This window comes from Cyrtonyx montezumae, unplaced genomic scaffold (assembly GCF_038088225.1).
Source record: "Cyrtonyx montezumae isolate F1298 unplaced genomic scaffold, pur_monq_1.0 scaffold_12, whole genome shotgun sequence".
NCBI classification, from domain to species: Eukaryota; Metazoa; Chordata; class Aves; order Galliformes; family Odontophoridae; genus Cyrtonyx; species Cyrtonyx montezumae.
Window position 1 is genome coordinate 8,876,982 of NW_027071848.1, and position 17,518 is coordinate 8,894,499.

General features: G+C 50.3%; 1 protein-coding gene across 1 annotated transcript in view; it reads right to left on the minus strand.

Annotated features, from left to right (window-relative positions):
• MAML2 (mastermind like transcriptional coactivator 2) overlaps nucleotides 1-14,691 on the minus strand; it is a 197,667-nt gene extending 182,976 nt beyond the window's left edge. The window contains exon 1 of the mRNA XM_065729998.1: nucleotides 14,266-14,691. Coding sequence (XP_065586070.1) covers nucleotides 14,266-14,691 — 426 coding nt within the window. The remainder of the gene's footprint in view (nucleotides 1-14,265) is intronic.
• Between the last annotated feature and the right edge of the window lie 2,827 nt (nucleotides 14,692-17,518).

Here is a 17,518-nt window from a genome sequence, read left to right on the forward strand (position 1 = left end):
AGGGGTTCCTTTATGTTTATGTACTGATGACTTAACAAAGGCAGTCAACCCAAGCTGAGTTCTGCTAAGAAGGTTCTTTTTAGTACTGTTTATTCCTTAAGCTTAAGAACACAGCATTTCACTTCAGACTTTGTCCAGGTTCTTGTTTCTTCAGTGGATGTGAGACCCATGTCTCTGCTGCGAACAGCTGCTCACTAGCACAGCTCCAGTGCCTGCTGCAGAGATACTGCAACATTTAACTCCCTCCTGGGACTCCAGGGTCTGCCAGACTCAGACAACACCTACAGACCCAGAAAAGTGACATGGAGTTCTGCCTTAGTCCGCCCCAGATGCAGGTGGGTACCTGTCACTAGGCCACTAGGCTGGGGAGGCCAAGGATGGCTGCAGCCTTCTCCCAGCTCTCCCTGATGTGTCGCTGTCAGGACATCAGCCCTGAGGGGATGCCTCAGCTGGCAGAGATCAGATTGGATTCCACAAGAGCAGAGATCAAATGGCTTATTAAGCAGAGATGAAATTTCAGGCTTATTGTATTGGTACAGATTCTCTTCTTTCCCTCATCCGAAAAATGAGTTTGTGTATAAAACTGAAGGGTTCCCCGTAGCCAGAGGTCTGCATGTTCCCTTTCTGCTTTGTAAGCAGCCACCAAGAACCTTTCTGCATGCAAAGCCATCCCATCACTCCATCACACCTTCTCACTCTGCAACACCAGGGTGCTCATTCTCTTCACTGACTCACGATGCAAAAGCTCCCACCCTGAAGTTGTTCACCCCACGCTGGGAAAACAAACGTGAAGTGCTTCACAGCACCATCCTACTTTATGGCCCACTCCACATGGAAAGGGTCTGTGCCATCAGGGACCCAACAGCTCCAGGCGTTCTGCTTTGCACCTCCACCACGAGCACACTTCTCACTGCTGGCCCACAGCCTTTATACACACCAGTGGGAGGCACGTGCAAGCTGCGACTGTTTGAATAAGGCGCTCCTGCTTTATTTCGTGCTCTTTCTTCAGGACTGTTTCCATGAATAAGCAGACAGCTGCCTGCTGCGTGCAGGGGAGGCACTGACCGTGGCTGCTGCTAAGTGGCACATCCCAGCTACTGCAGGGAGACAGCACCGCAGCCCCTCACCTGCCTGACAGGGGAAGGCTGTCTGCATGGTTCTGTGGGGGTTCACTGTTCATTTCTGCTGCTGTGTCCTAAGGGTGCAGTCCTCTGTTTGAGTCACTGTTGGGGAATGCGTGTGCCTTCCTCACCATTTACTCACTTGGGTTTCCGCTAGACAAGTCCACAGGAGCTGGGCTGTGCAAAAGGAACTGCTGGGAGACTTCAGGTGGTGCAAAAGCGGGCAAAAAAAAAAAAAAGAAAGGGGGAAGCAGTACGGAGGAGGTGGGCTAACCAGGTCATCCTAACCATGGGCTACTGAGGAGTACCACAAGTAAAACGTCGTGGAGATAAACACTGACAGCAACAGCATTCCATTCCCATCAGGCAAACTGAATGAAATCCCAGGGAGCAGAAACCACAGGACTCGTTCAGAAAAATAATCTCATTAATAATGCTCCTGAGTAGAATTATCAGAGGCATTATACCACGGCCTTGCATTTGCATTTTGCTGGAGAAACTCTCTAAGGCACGGAAACCTTCCAGCGTTCCTGTGCTGAGGCATTGCACGCTGCCCTGCACCCCACAGCTGAGCAACCACGTCCTGAGCAGCACCGGTGGGACACGGGAAGACAAGGCTGGCTGTTTGCAGTGCTCTGTGCTCCAGCTCTCCTAACCTTTGCTCAGCAGTCTCATTTTTGCCTTTCCACCCTGCGCTTCTACCAAGGCCCCAATCTCCTTCCTGTCGTTCCTTGATAACAACATAATAAATGCAGTAAAGATCCTGATACGTTAGATTAGATAAGAGCAGCTGACAGGAGACTCTGACCACTTGTTCACGCAGGTCCTATCTGTTTCATTTCTGTCAGGCCCATCGCTGCTGTAACCCTGCACCTCAGTGCCTGTGTCAGGAGTAGGGCAGCCCCGGCAGGCAGCCGCTCACTGCTGGGATGTGACTGGTTGTGCCAACGGGAGTTCCAACACGGAGGTGTGGGAGGCCCAGAAAGGGGAAGGGGAAAGAGGGATGAGGTGCCAAGATGAAGCCTCAATGAAGGTGGGAGAAGGGAGACACTTTCAGACACGTTAATGTTTTGTAATAGAAGAAAACAGATCGGGCTGTTCGGTGCCTGATACACTGCTGTCGAGTGGGTCAAATTGGATCAGCACTTTTCGCTTCTTTGAAAAAGGGAATCCTCCCCAAGAGGATCACTACTGTGCTCTGTATGGATTCGCTTTCCCCTTCCCAGAGTAACTGCGAATGTTCCTTCGCTAACATCTCATATTCTTGCCGAGCGAGACATTTGGGCACCGACAGCGAACCCTCACTTCCTCCTGTGCCCTTCAGCTCTGCTTCTGCCCCCAGCTCACAGTACTGTCTCTGACCTTACACCGAGACCACTGGCTCCCATGTGTGCTGGGAAGCCCAGCAAGAATCAAGCAAAAGAACTCTGTCAACTAAATTAACGCCTTCATATTTTAAATATACTCCAAGATCAAGAAAAGTAAACTGAGCAGAAGCAAAAATGGTGACAGATCAAAAGAAGGCAATAATAAAAAGCACTCAACCTTTTCTGAAGGTGCAACACAGATCATTGGAAAGGAAAGAGGCAGGGCTGTCTCCTACCAGCCCAATTTGGGATTTATACCCAACCACACATACCAGCAAGGAAGGAAATGGGCCTTTTACATTTGTTCTCTGGTACTTCTGGCTTTCAAAGAAACAACAAGGCCTGTCTTTATACAGCACGGTTAAAAATAGTGCTTTTGCTGTACAGCAAACCCAAGTGTCATGTTAGCACCACAGGCATCATTTCAGAAAGTAAATAGGTAACTGCTTCCTAGGCAAACAGGAGGAATACTTTGACCTCTGGAACTGACTGATGACTCACTGATGCACTGATGTCATGTGGTTGGGTATTTTTGTGAGAAATGGCTCCTATCTATATTCTCGAGTCGAGCAAAGTCTCCCAGGGATAAATTTTCCAAAGTACTCCAAAGATTTTAGGCTGAGATCCAAAAATCCAATTAGGTGCTGCCAAGTTCCCATTGGTCTCAGTTCAATACAGGGACAATTAGATGCCTAGATATTTAAGTCCGAAAGATTTTAGAACCCCATCTTCTTCTAGACTGATCCTCTGCTGGATGCAGGATTGGAATCCAAGGGCACAACTCACCATCCAGTGTGCTCAGAGAAATTATGCTTTGTTTCTAAGACTTCAATGCTCTTTTGAACTGTAATTTTTCAAAATAATCTGCACATAAGCACGGGACACAATTATATCAGGGACATGGTTGAGTGTGCATGGTTGTGCTGGGTTGGTGGTTGGACTAGATGATCTCAGCGGTCTTTTCCAACCTTAATGATTGTGTGACTCTATGATACAGGGCAGCATCATTTCAGAAATGTATTTAGAGCTCAGAAATACAGTCCAGAGCATGACTCAAAATGTAAGAGAAGACCAGGAGAGCCTCTCCATTTTCTGCCTTGCCCATAGCATCACTACCTGTTTCAGTAGTCTTTAAAATACAAAATAGTGCTCATACTTCTACTCTTAAAAGTTTGATACACTCTGAAATACTTGCTGAATCAGGCCATTAAGGTCTTCTCCAGTGTGAGGTCCCAGCTCAGGCAAGCAGCAATCAAACTGAAAAGCACTGAAGTGCGTGTTTAACCGTACATATATTCTTTAAGTATTTTCCTGAACTGAAGCCTAAGTATTCACAACTGCATGCCCAGGGTGCAAGCACACACTGCCTGCAGAGACTGGCCAGAGAACCTACAAATATACTCTCAGCTCACACAAGTTTTTCCTCTCAGCTTTTTGTGACTGTGATGCAAGACATTGAAGCCCACGGTCATTAGAATTCCAGCTGAAGTAAAGAGAGAAAGGCAGCCAGAGAGGCAGTAGGAGGAAAGATGCAGAGAACATGTGGAAACCACGTGTCCAGCACCAATCTGGTGACCTGGCCCTCTGGTCCTTTATTCCAAGCTAGAAAAACAAGGGTAGGAAGCAGTGTCAGGAGCATGAGAGGAGATAAAGGAGGGGGATTACCCAGGTGAGAGGAAGAGAAGGAATGGCTAACAGGGCTGGGAAGTGGAGGCAGAGGAGAACTTTGCCGGGGAAAGGAGATGTGTGTGACCAAAAGAAGCTGCACGACACTGCTGAAGAGTGCTCCTGACCTCTGTTGAAGAGGCTATGCTTTAAGAGACCCAAGCACAGTCAGTACATCCTGAGGGAGGGCCCTGAGAACCACATAAAGGGCCTTTTCAGCGAGCAGCCTCTTGACATGCCGGGCATCCAAAGCAGTTACCCTGCTCGGGCTTGAAAGAACGAGCAGACATCCAGCACAACAGGGAAGGGTTACCGACCTCAGCAGCCATCCCTGCTCTGTCAGGGCCCCTCACATGCATTGTGTGGGGTACAAATGTGTGCCAAAGGCCTTGCACGCACAGCTGGTATAAATAGCAAGTTGCAGAAGTACCTACTGTTTACTCAGCAGACTGGATTAACTTCTGCAGAGCTATTCTGGTCCACCTGTAAATACACAGAGTAAAAAAGTAGTTACTGTGTATTGGCAAGTGGCACTTTTAAAAACCTGAATGTCTCAGGTCATGAATGCTGGGGTTTTGTTTTGTTTTTTAAGTACCCAAAATGACAGCATTGAGTTATGCAACCCCTGGATGCCAACTTCCTTTTTTTTTTCTTTTTTCAAGCTGCTCCCTCTGTTCCCTCACACCTCTCATCCCCTCGTCCTACATAATCCTATGCTAAACCTTCAGCACAAACTGCCGCTGGGAATTGCCCTGGTCTTGGCACCCTGGCTAGAATGAATACAGAGGTCTGTATGGTGACCAGCCAGGGCCATGAGCACAGAGAACACTACAGTGCTGCCAGCCCCAGTCTCACAGCAGCCCCGCAATCTTCAGCCCAGGTGTGAGTTGCTGTGTGACCCTAAAGGCATCCCATGACTTCCAGTTTCCAGTGTCCTCCATGTCCTAGAGCTCAGCACGAGCACAGGGAGCAGCTTGTGGTCCCAGGTAGGCTCAGAGGACATAGCCAAAGGGTGGCTCAGAATAACTTAACCATTATCTCTGCTCTGTAAAGTCACAATTTCAACAGAAATCAAGAGGATTTTGTGGTAAAAGGAAAAAAAACAGGGAGGCGGGGGGGTGGGGACAGAGTGTGTTTGCAGCTGCTGGCCATCTGATTTCAGCTCAATCAACAAGACCAAGTTCCAGCTCCCAAGAAAGGGAGCTTTTGATGACATATTTACATAGCCTGAACTACAGTGGTCCAAGAGGCATTGCTATAATTATAAGGATTATATTTAATACTGCACTTGGAAATGAAGGCTTGAAATGCTGTGACTCTCTCTCTCCTGAAAAGCTGGCCAAAATCTGTCCAAGGAACCATGATGGCAATGCGCAAAGTTGGTAGGAAGGAAGAAACACAGGAGCTCTGATCATTACGAAAGCAAATCATGTGGCTGGCAGTTCCTGTTTGCTGGAAGATGAACAGCGAGGAGGAAAAATGAGTGTGAATGGAAGGGCAAATGGATCTGCAGGAAACATGGAAAGTACTGAGTTAAGTGTGCTAAGGAAACAAGTCGTTTTGATAATGAATATGCTTCTTACTCTTGAACTCTTGCACAATATTGCATGCATAACTGTTTCTAGGAACTAGGCCACAGAGGTAAGCAGCTCAGTGCTGAAGACCAAGTGGATCCAGTTTAGGAGAATGTGGAATCACGAGCTATTAGAGAAAACAGTGAATGTGTTTCTTTGGAAAACAGTATAATTGACTGCAAAATGGCCTGATCTACAGAAATCATAGAATCACAGAATCCTTAAGAGTTGGAAGGGACCTCTGAAGTCCATCTAGTCCAACTGCCCTGCAATGAACTGGGACACCACAGCTACATCAGGTTGCCCAGGGCCTGATCCAGCCTCTCCTCAAAAGTCTCCAAGGATAGGGCATTAACCACAGCACTAAGCAATTTGTTCCTGTGCCTCACCACCCTCACTAGCGAGCTTGATCTTGTGCTAGGCTGAAGTTCCACACTGTCACATCTGTATTATTGCCCATGGACCGTTTTAGGAGCGACCAATCAGATGAGAATAGCTTTAGAAAACCCAGATGTTGGGATACCACAGAAGATAGTAAACGGAAACAGGAAGAAAAGGGAGAAAGGGATAGGGATGGGGAAGGAGAAGAGAAGAGTAGGGATTGTAAAGGGAGGAGACGGAGAAGGGATGGGGAAGGAAAGGACAGGGAAGAGGACAGGAGGGGAGGGATAAAGAAAGGAAAGAAGGGAAGAGGAAGGAGAGGAAAGGAGACATGAGAAGGGAGGGAGGAGAGGAGAAGAAAAAGGAAAAGTGAAAGAGAAAGGAAAAGGAGAGGGAAAAGGAAAGGAAAGGAAAAGTGTGAGCGTCTGGAGATGGTTTCTAAAGCAACAGAATCCTGAAGGTATGGTCTGATTTTCCAAAGTGAAAAACATAAACTGAACAGCCCATGCAGCATTTTTGCCAACTGTCACTAGGGTGGCATTTCTGAAATCTGGTGGAATGACTCATCCCAAAACAACAACTGCTGCCAACAAGGTCTTTCCTCCAGGTCTAGGTATTTGAATGAGAGAACTGTAAAGAGCAAAATAAACAGAAAAGTCAAAGGCAACCCCTTGTATGGGAGTTCAGCTCCAAAGCTTCTTGTGAAGCCATCCACTCCCCAAGGTGCCTCCCCAGCCTACCCAACAGGAACCCAGGCAACGCTCGGGGCCAAGGAAGGCATTTGTCCTGTTAGAATGAACCCTTTGATTAATAGGACAGATTTGTCATTGGGCACCTAGTCACCTCCTCTCACACCAAACACACATGCAGCTGCGTCCTCCTGAGTCCCTCTGCCCTTTTCTTTAGGGATTTTGCAGGACGGAGGAAGCACTGCCAGCCGACAGGTAGCACGGCTCTGGGAGGGCTCCAGACAGACACCCCCAAATCCAGCAGGAACAGAATCAACCGCAGCACCACCAGCACAGCTAAGCACCCTCCTTCTGTAAGACAAACTGCAACGAAGAGGTTTGCCGAAGCAGAGTTGTTTTGCTGAATAATTTATATCCCCGAGTCCTCTGAAAATGAGCAGCATACACTTCAGCACGGCGATCGCTATTCAGTAGAGACAGTGCACATTGTGTTCAGTAAGCTCACTGCTTCAACACTGTTGCCATGACTATAAGAAAGTGATTATACTATTGTTTACAAGAGGCTCTCAGTAAGTCATTACCACGGCAGCCAGACTTCTGCCTCGAGTCAAAATTTTTAGGAGGGGAAAAAAAATATCTTACGGATATAATTAACTTTGTGATCAAGATAATTTCATTGAGAGCCTTTGAAAACTGAATACATCGTCGGGTGAGGAACGAAAGTAAGTAAGAATTACAAGTGAGTCTGACCTGTTGACTTTCTGGTTTACTGACTGCTTCATTAGTTCATTGGTAAATTCCACAGAGAAGGAAAGCCCTGCTAACTAAATAACTGCCGTAACTCGTTTTCAAGAAAGAAATAATTTACAGGATAAGCACCAACGTAGGAGTTAAATGTGATGAGTAACTGCAAAAACAAACCATTCTGTACACAGCGTAAGGGGAAAAGGACTTAAAAAGAACAAGTAAGGATAAATGTTTGGGGTTATGAAATATGGCATTTCAGTGTCCTGGATCGATACCCATAGCGTGCCGCTCTGAGTCCCCTGCAGTACATGTCCAGCATGAGCTCTTTATCTCAATTGTGCGTTGATGATCAATAATTTCCAAAACTCAGTTACTCTGAGGCTGTCGGAAAGTCTTCCTCACGTTTCCTATGGACAGTAACAGGCCACTGAACACAAAGCAAAGGGATGATTAATAGAGTGCTGGACTAGGAGTCAGGAAATCTGGGCTCTGTTCCCAGCTCTGCCACTGACCTGCTGTTTGACCTTGGGCAAGACACTTGACCCTTGTGTGCTTCTGTTCCTGTGTCCACTCTTTGTCTGTCTCGTCTCTCGAGGCCCTGAGGCATGCAGGGAACGGCACGGTTCTTGCTGGATGTTTGTGTAACACCTACTCTGGGGTGGTGTCTGTGGAGCACTGTAATGAAGCCAGGGTGCCACAGTGATGACTGTTGCACAGTTCTACGCTTTGTTTCAAAGTACAATAGCCCAAATGAAATTTCTTGGTTTCATCTGCTGGTCCAAGAACTCACCAGCTCTTTCAGGGACCTTCAGGCTCAGGCAGCAGGTAAACAGCTTTGCGTGATCTGTTTTCTCACTGTGTCACAAGTACTTTCGTGCCAGTTTCTGATTGGCACCAATTTACCTGCACTTTGATTCAGCTGTCTGTAAAAGCACATCACGACAACCCAGTGACATGGCCGAAAAGAGCTACAGGAGCTGTTTCTAAACCAAAGGAACTCCTTCAGGGAAATGGCAACCCTTGTATGCAAAGCCATGAGCATAATGGATTTGCAAACTCAATACATACATATATAATTATTCTGTAAGTGCTCATGTTATTCAGTTAAGAAATATCCCTGAGTCTTCCTCTGACCTTAGCCACAGACACAGGCATTCCTCCATCACTACAATACCATCCTCCTACCAAATGGAGGCAATACACGCAGGATTAAGTGGCTCCCACCTGCTGCTGTGGGGTGCAGCTGGAGCCTCAGCAGAGAGCAGATGCCTCCAGTGCAGGCTGTCAGCTCCAGTCCCACTCTGCTCCCAGTCTGTGGCAGAATCAAGTACTTGCAGTGCTTGGACACAGCTGACTTAACTGGGAGATTAACTGGAGTACAAACCGATGCAGAAGTAAGAACAAGTAAAGCAAAAAGAAATACAAATATGAAGAATATATTTATGGTTATGAAAAACATCCTTCTCTTTCCTAAAGCAAAATAAGAAGCACTGCCACATCTTGAACTTGCACTGTGAATCTTGGGCAACATGTTGTCTCAAATAAAAACCCAGCTCTGGGAGTCATGTAATTATGTAAAAACTCATTTGGGGTGATTTTTCTAGTCCTTATACCTGTGGGACTAAGGCTGAAAGGTGATGTGAGTGCACCTCGAAGGCTCAAAACACAGAAGTCAAATTGAGAAGAACGCATCAACTGATAGACATGGCCTGCAGTTTTGCCAAAGCAAATGTTCAGATATCCTGTCTTAGGCTCCATCAATAATTAATTTGGCTTCTACGCCATAAAATTAATTTCGGTGCTCTTTACCAAGGTGATAAATAGTATTTTTCATAGAGGAAACAGGTTTATGGAAGTGAAATAACTGTCGAGAAGATCTTAAGAGTACAAACTGAGTTTAGAGTGTGCTCACCTAAGAACTCTTCCTTGAGAGTTGTTGGCATTTTGTGTTAGGTGTCAGAGTTGGCAGTTCAGTACAACTATGGATTACCTGCGTCTAAGAATACTCTGGAAATGACTGGCAAGGTATGACAAATTCACAAGCTGGCTCTCAGGTGGCTATGGGAAGCTTTTCATGGGAAATCTGAAGAGTAAGAAGTTTGTGCTTTCATTTCATTTTTCATTTAAAACAAAACAAAACCGAAAATAACTGTCTCTCTCAATACCCTGAAGTTGAATAAGTTGCCTCTGCAGATACCTTGGTAGAAAGGACTGTTGTCAGCAGTTAAGAAGAGAGGCATGTTATGGTCCTTCCTAGCTTGCTAACTGACTAACCTACTTGCTGGGATTTCTTTGGACACTGCAGGCTAACTGAAGACCACATACACCTTCTGAAGACAGCATTCATTGCCACAGGAGGAGCAATAACAGTGATGTAAGTCAAAGTTTCGGCAAAGCAGCTTCTCTGACTCAGACATACCTTTCTAAGGTTCAGATTTTCCCACAGAGCAGCAAACATTTTTGCTGGAGTCACATTTCTCAGTACAGAAGAAACAGAAGCTGTTTTACTCAGTCACTGCAGTGCTACGCACAAGGGACTCACTACAGACACTCAGAACAGAGGAAACTTTCATTAAATGCATTCAGAGGTTAAAAAGCTTCAGAGTAAACCATTTGACTGAAGAATTAAGGCTGAAAAGGTTCCTAAACTAGCAGACACTTAACGAGTTCACTTGCTGAACTTTTCATTAAACAGTAACCTTTAGGCTGCCTCCGGGGAGCAGCCTTCATTTTGGTTCAGAGAATGTTCTCGTAGCCAAGGGGAGCTTGGATCTTCAGCAGCACCCAGGTCCATCCTAACCAAATGGCTCCTGGCAGGCAAAAAGGCCCACGACAGCAATTCAAAGTTTTCTACCCACAAAGGCAACGTGACTCATTTTATCTGACTCAGCCACAGAAATTGTCTTTCTCCAAACCCAGCATTGCTCCCACAGAAGCACGAGGAGCAGACAGCGGTCCTCCACCTCACAAACAGAACATTTCGTCACCCTGGCACCAAACTTTGTTTCTCCAAAGATCCCATCCCAGCGTTGCAGAATGGTGTGTGCTTTAAGCCACTCTGGCTCACCGCACCGTAACATCACTTCACCCCATTGCCGGATGCCACACTCTGTTGGCTTCCAAACAGCTTCCAAAAATGACATACATCCAGATCCAGAAAATGCAACAGCTCTGCAGGGTACCCTGGCAGCCTACTGGGAAGAGGACAAACAGTTTGGGAGAAGCTCAGGAAGTGTAAATTCAAGCCACAGATACCAGCACGTAAACCTTTACTTTTCAAGCACTTGAGGATCTTTGGATCCAACACACAGTAGTCCAAACCTTAACAAATACAGTGTGGATGATTAAAAAAAAAGAGAGAGTTTAGGAAACAATTTCAGGGCTTCTATGCTCATTTAAAGGATCTCCACATAAAATAAGAATCCCAAGCAAAGTTTTACAAGCCAAGCCTGGCTCTCAGAACCAGCTGGATATCCCTGACTTCCACTGATGTCCTCAGGGAACCAATAGAAACCCACAATTCTTCCAGATTTGTACTGCTGGTTTTAAGAATGTCAGGGGTCAGGAGGAATTAACCCACTTTCCTCTTCCTCGGCTACACCGTCCTTATGGGACTGTTTTCCCTTTTCTTTTTCACCAGATCACACTCACAGAATACAATAGCAATCTTTACGATAAATTCAGTGTAACTTCGAGAGGAGCAGAAGAAGAAGGAGTCACCCAGGACTGACGACAAACATCACTTAACACGCTCAGAGGAGGACGTCAGCCACCGGCTGCAATGCAACAACCTGACCAGAATAATACACCAGTGCCTGAGAAACAGAGCTCCTGGCCTGCACAGAGCAAACCAGGTGGTGTCAGAAGAATGAAGGAACAGAAGGGCCACTGGGGCCTTGCAACCACGGTGCAAGAACTTTGGTATTACCCATTCAACACTTAAGCCACTGAGGAATGCCCTCCAGAGCTGAAAGTTTATACAGGATGTAAATAATATAAACAGCAAAGTGCTGGAGCGCGTACATACGTACATGCAGATGTATGTATAAAAGGATGACAGAATGTTTTATCTGTTTCACTCTGCACCATGAAAAGTAACACGACCAGATAAATAAACAAATGTCAGCTCTTGGGAAATGCGGGGAGGCAAAAAGCACAAAAGCTTTCCTTGCTGCATCCAGGAGAATAAATTTCTCCTCCACACGCACCCACACCCGTCAGTCCAGCTCAGAAATCTGGTCCTCGCTCTCCTATTAGAAAATGCTGCCACCAAAGATGCTTGCTCAAAAAGCAAAGTGACGCTGCCAGACTGAGCCCAAACTCTACCCCGCTCAAAACTCACTCTTCTGCTGGTTTTAAACTGTCCTCTGGGAACAGACAATTATCAAATAATAGCATCAACAACATCAGGTTATCACTTCAAGCTCTTTCATATGTTCGAGCGAACTCTGTTTCAAACCTTATCAAGTGTCAAATATTTACTCTGGAGCCCAACTCTGTAAACGACCCATCCTGTGCCACCAAATGTGGCAGGAGCACTTCAAACGAGAGCACAGGGATCTGCAAAGCGAGGGGAAGAGCCCAGCTATTTTCAGCAGAGGAAGCGTGGGGACAGTCTTGGGTTTTGCAGAACAAGGAGTGCCCTGATAGCCACAACTCCCCAGGGAGCTATGACCGTCTTCATGCTTATCTACACAGAGTGTTTTTAACCTGGTGGAGCTGCAGCAAGGCAGGTGGAGCACTACAGTCCCCCATGGAGTCTGAGATGTGTCAAACCCCACATCCTCAGCGTGAGACTTACACACTCTCCCTCCCGCTTTGTGCCTCTTTGTGCCAGAGCTGCACCTCCCACAGCTGAGGCTCAGAACCACTGTGCGTTCCAGGACCCCACGTGCCTCTGTTCTGCCATCTGCTCCCAGCAAAAGGCCTGAAAGGTTAGGAATAACCATCAGTGCAAATAAGGCTTCCACCGGATTTCCCCTTCAGAAACATCCCACAGAGGGCGGATCCTGCAGCCTCATAGATGTCTCTTCCCCATCTATTTATGGGCGCACTCTGCCTCATTCTTCCTGTTGCAAGTGCCCTCAGGATACCTGGAAGAGCACATTCCTCCTCCAGCTATGGGCAGAACAAAAGCAAGAGCCCATCATTTCCAGCCCATCGCTGCCCTCTGACTTTCTGAGAAGAGGAACACAACGCTGAGCTACCTGGTTGATGCCCCTCAACCACCCAAATTAAATCCTACTCAGTCAAATTTCACATTTGCAAAACTGTTCTAAGGGGTGCTCGGAACATGTGCCTTCATTACACAGAGACGGGACTTAGAGCCAAAGCCTTTCTCTGCTCCTCAGCAAGGCAGCTGTACCAAGCAGCCGTGAGGAATGGCTGTGTGGAGCAGAGTGGGATGCGCAGTGACACCGACACCACGGAGCAGCTCCGTTCTGCAGTGCTGAAACGTGGCTCAGTGCCCCATCGTCACGCTGGGTGAAGTCACGCACCTCGTCAGCAGCATTACTGAATGCAAACATGCAAAACGAGGGGTGCTTGGGCATAGCCTTCCCTCATCTGACAAATGCAGAACAGCACAAGGGCTGTGCCAGCATCACCTGGCAAAGAGCAGGGTAACAAGCCCTCTAAGAAACAGGGGCGGCCCCTCTGGTCGCTGAAAAGATGAAAACCTTTAGGTATTTTCTTCGGGGTTGTTTCACTTATCAGTATCAAGCAGCTGCCTCCAGCCCTTTAATAATAATAGTAACAGCTAGTAAAAAGAACAAAAACAAAACAGAAAGAACAACACGCAGGCCTGTTGCCTGACTTCAGAAAGTGGAGTTTTCTGGGACGCATATTGTTATGCAAAAGCTTTGTTGCTTTTTTTTTTCCTCTAAGACAAGTGCAAATCATTTCATTAATACACACTGGAAAAGTAAGATAACGGCCTTCTTGATTGTGACAAGGAATGCAAGGAGATGCAATCGGTACCCTGAAGTCAGGTGGAAGAGACCCAGCTCCCCTTGGACACAATGTTACTGCGCTGGGGCTGACATCACTGCCCCACTCAGTGCTACAGAGGTGAAAAGGGAAAAAGTAACCACAGAGGTCCCGGGTTAGGGTACATCAGGCACTCAGGACAGGTTTATGGGGGAAGGGAGGGAGCAGCCCTGTCAGGGCTCTGAGCGCTTCTTGTGTGCCCAGGACGGGCTGGGACACAGTGCAGCTTATCCTACAGCAACAGGAGATGGGGCTCTGCCTCCGTGACACATCCAGAGCTATCTCCAGTTGGAAAAGATCAACCTGGAAAACCCTTGTAATTTGGTGGCCGCCACACTCCCTCACCGAGCACTGCTGCGTGCTCTGCATCCTGGACCCGCCTCAGAGATACTAAAGGACACCATCAGATGCTCGGCCTGGCTGCTCTGAGGCACAGATGTCAACAGAGCCAACACAGACGTGGCAGCCCAGCGCTGCCCAACGCCATGGGACCGCACTGAGCGCAGACCACGCTTTCAAGACGCTTTCTGGGCGTGGAGCTGGGCTGCAGCCCCCAAACCCCCATCTCCAGTAACTGGGGACGGCTTTCTCCATGCCCAGAGCCCTCAGCCCCCGCCTCGCGCTGCGGGGCACGCCGGGCCCGGCCCCACCTTCGCGCCTCGCCCGAGGGGCCGGCGGGGACCCGGGGTCCGCCGAGAGCCGCCTCCCGCCGGTAGGGGGCGCTGTGACTCACCGCCAGCAGGGCCGAGGCGCGCTGCTCCCCCGCCGGCTGCTCCCCGTTGATGCCGCCGTTGCTGAGGAGGTGCTGGTGGTAGTCCGGGGGCGCGGCGGCGGCCGGGGCGGCCGCGCCTCCTCCTCCTGCTGCTCCTCCTGCTCCCGCCGCTCCTGCGGCCGCCTTGGGATGCTTGGCGGCCTTGCGGGCTCCCTGCCCCTGCTGCACGAGGTGGAGGAGCTGCAAGGTGCTCTCCCGCTCGCGGTCGGAGCTCTCGGCGCGGCCCCGCTCGTAGCGTCCCTCGCAGCTCAGGTGGTGCTGGCGGCACACGGCGATGCGCGCCCGCAGCCGCTCCACGATGGCGCTGTGCACGCGGGGCGCCGCCGGGCCCCCCCCCAGCAGCCCGGCCGCCAGCCCCGCGGCCTGGGGGGGAGCCGTGTCGCCCATCGCTCGCTGCCGCTCCTCGGCCCTGCGGATGGGTCCGCTCCGCGCTCAGTGCCACATGGAGGCGGGGGGGGGGGGTTGGGGGGGTAAGAGGCGGGGGCAGCGGCCCGAGTCCAGGGGAGGGCGGACGGCCCCGCGCCCCCTGCGCACCCCGCCCGGCCCCCGGAGGGAGGGAGGGACGATGGGGGGGCCGCTATTGCCGTGCCACCATCGGGGCCGGGCAGCCCCAGGCGAGAGGGGCTCCGGTGGCGGAGAGCGCGGGGTGGGGGTCCGGTAGAGGAAGGAGAATAAAAATCAAAAGGAGCCGCTGCCTCTAAAACGAAGCGCCGGGCGGAGGGAAGGTTCCCCTGGGGAAGGAGTGGGACCGGGCAGGTTTTCTGATTTTATTTTATTGCGGGCGCGGGCGGGGGTTATTTCTCGAAGTGGAAATTGATGCGAGGAAAGGAACCGCCGAGCGCGGCCCCGGTCCCCCCCCCCCCCCACCCCCCCGAGGTGTGGTTCGGCGCTCCGCTGCGTTCTTGCCGGTGAAGCCCGCGCTCCGTGGCTCCGCGCTGGGCTCGGTCCCGTCTTTGTGCTCCCGCTCCGCCGCCGCTGTCGGGTTCCGCGGGGTCCCGGAGCGCTGCCCGCCGCTGTGCGTTCGGTTCTCGCGGCCGCTGGGTTAAAGGCGAAGCGCTTTCGGTGCTTATTTCTCCCCTTAGCAATAACGCGGCGAGCTACAACCCCAGGCAAAGAACTCCTTTCGCGTACTTTCCCGTAGACTCCCAGATTGCGAACAGTTTCGAGTACAGTTTCAAGAAAAAGCGCTGGAGCCAAAAAAAAAAAAACCCAACACCAAAACAACAACAACAACAACAAAAAAAACCGCACAGAAACCAACCAACACCGAACCCCTCTTCAGCCAGCGATCACAAGCGGAGAGAGTTGCACTTACAAACTTGCAGCCCTCGAGCAGTCCGGCCGCTTTTCCTTTGTGTTTTTTGTATATCCCATCCCCGGCTGCGTGCAGCGATCCCGCCGCCTCCTCCTCCTCCTCCTCCTCCTCCTCTGCCGCCGCCTCAGCCCCGTGGCCGTGCCCCGCGGTGCGTGCGGGGCGATCGGAGCGGCCCTGCGGGGGCGGGGGGCGGGTGGTGCGGCGCCGGCGGGGCCGGGGAGAGCGGCGGAGCCTCCCAGCGGCCGCGCGGGGGACCGGAGCGAGGAAATCCGCGTACCTGGGTGCCGGGCCGCAGGGCGGTGCGGGGAGCCGCCTGCCGCTCTCCCTCCTCCCCCGTTGGCCGGAGGCAGCGGCGAGCGAGAGGGAGTTGTGCGATGTATCGCGGCTGTGCGCGGCTCTGCCGGCTGGATCGCTCTGGAACGGGCGGTAGAGAGGAAAGCCGTGCCTTGCAGGGCGTTCTCGAGCGCCGGGTCAGGGTTGGGGTGGAGGAGCTGCGGCCGTGAGCGGAGTTTCTTAGGTGTCCGGCACCGGGGCTCGGCGATGATCCTGCCCCGCTCCTCAATGGGACCGAGGGCGGCCGCTGCGAGGACTGACCCTGCGGGCGGGGTTCTGGAGGTGGGCAGTGTTACGGTGCGGGGTCTCCAGAGGTCCCTTCTAACACCTACGGCTCTGTGATTCTGTGAGGTGCAGAAATAGCCGGGACCCGGTCAGGTCTGCTACAGCAACACGCGGTTGTGCTGCTACGTCTGTGCTGTCCGCGTTCTCAGACACCACTCTGGGAATAAAAGTGGCCCCAGGCACAAGGAGACGCAGCGCTGATATGAAACCAACTTGGTTCTGTGCTGGGGCCCGTCAGGAAAGCACACGCGTTCCTTCACAGCGTCCTGGCAGCACGAAGCTGGGGATTGCGGAGGACCTAACAGCAGCCCTCCACCTCCAGGATCACAGATCCGTTCCTTACCCCAAATACACAGTGCTGGGTGTATCCCCACACTGTTTGCATGAGTCCCGTTTTTCCAGGTGGATTTCCAGGATCTGAGTGTTGTGACCCATGTTTGTGCAGAGCAGAGTTAGCTGCCCAGCTAAGGACGGGTTTGGGGATGTGCTACACTCAGAGGAAGGCATTATAGCTAACAGGAAAAAATGATTTTGTTTAACCTTGAATAACTGAGGGAGAGTGGGTTATTATTTGATACATAACGGTAGCATGCATGTGCTGAGAACAATGGGCTGGCACTTGGAAAAGAAAAAAGGGAAAATGTTGTCTTTGTGGATTAATAGACAATGTTACCTTTGCTTCAGGTCCCTCTGGGGCTTTGTTTTTTTTTTTTTTTTTTTTTTTTTTCCATTGCCATAGCTCAGATGTCACTGCTGTGCAACAGTGACACAAATCCCCTGCAAGAGAAGCAGGGGTGCTCTCCGTGATGACTTGGCTGAGGTCTCCAGTGCTGTGGTGGGACTGAAATCGGTGCTGCCGCTCCGGGGGTACCAGGGTAACTGCAGGAGCTGCTGTAGGGCTCAGAGAACCACCTTTCAAAACGAAGATTTCTGAGTTGTAACTTTAAGATGTTGAAGATTCACTTTTTGCCAAGCAGCACCTCCGGTGTTCTGCGGTTTAATACAGATCGCTTGCAGGAAGAGACAGCTGGCTGCAGGACTGCGAGTCCAATGCACAGCGAATGCTGCCCCTGCTGTCTGAGAGCAGCAAACACCCAAACCCCGTTCTTCAGCGGTTTGAGTTTTGTCCGGGACGCTGCCCAGTGTTTGCAGCCCCTGGAAACCGGCGTCACTTCTGAGCTGGCTCGCTGCTTTCATAAAATCAACCTGCTCTTAACACCGTCAGACATCACTTGTGTCATATGCATTCGAAGAGCACTCATGATGAAACGTTAACGTAAC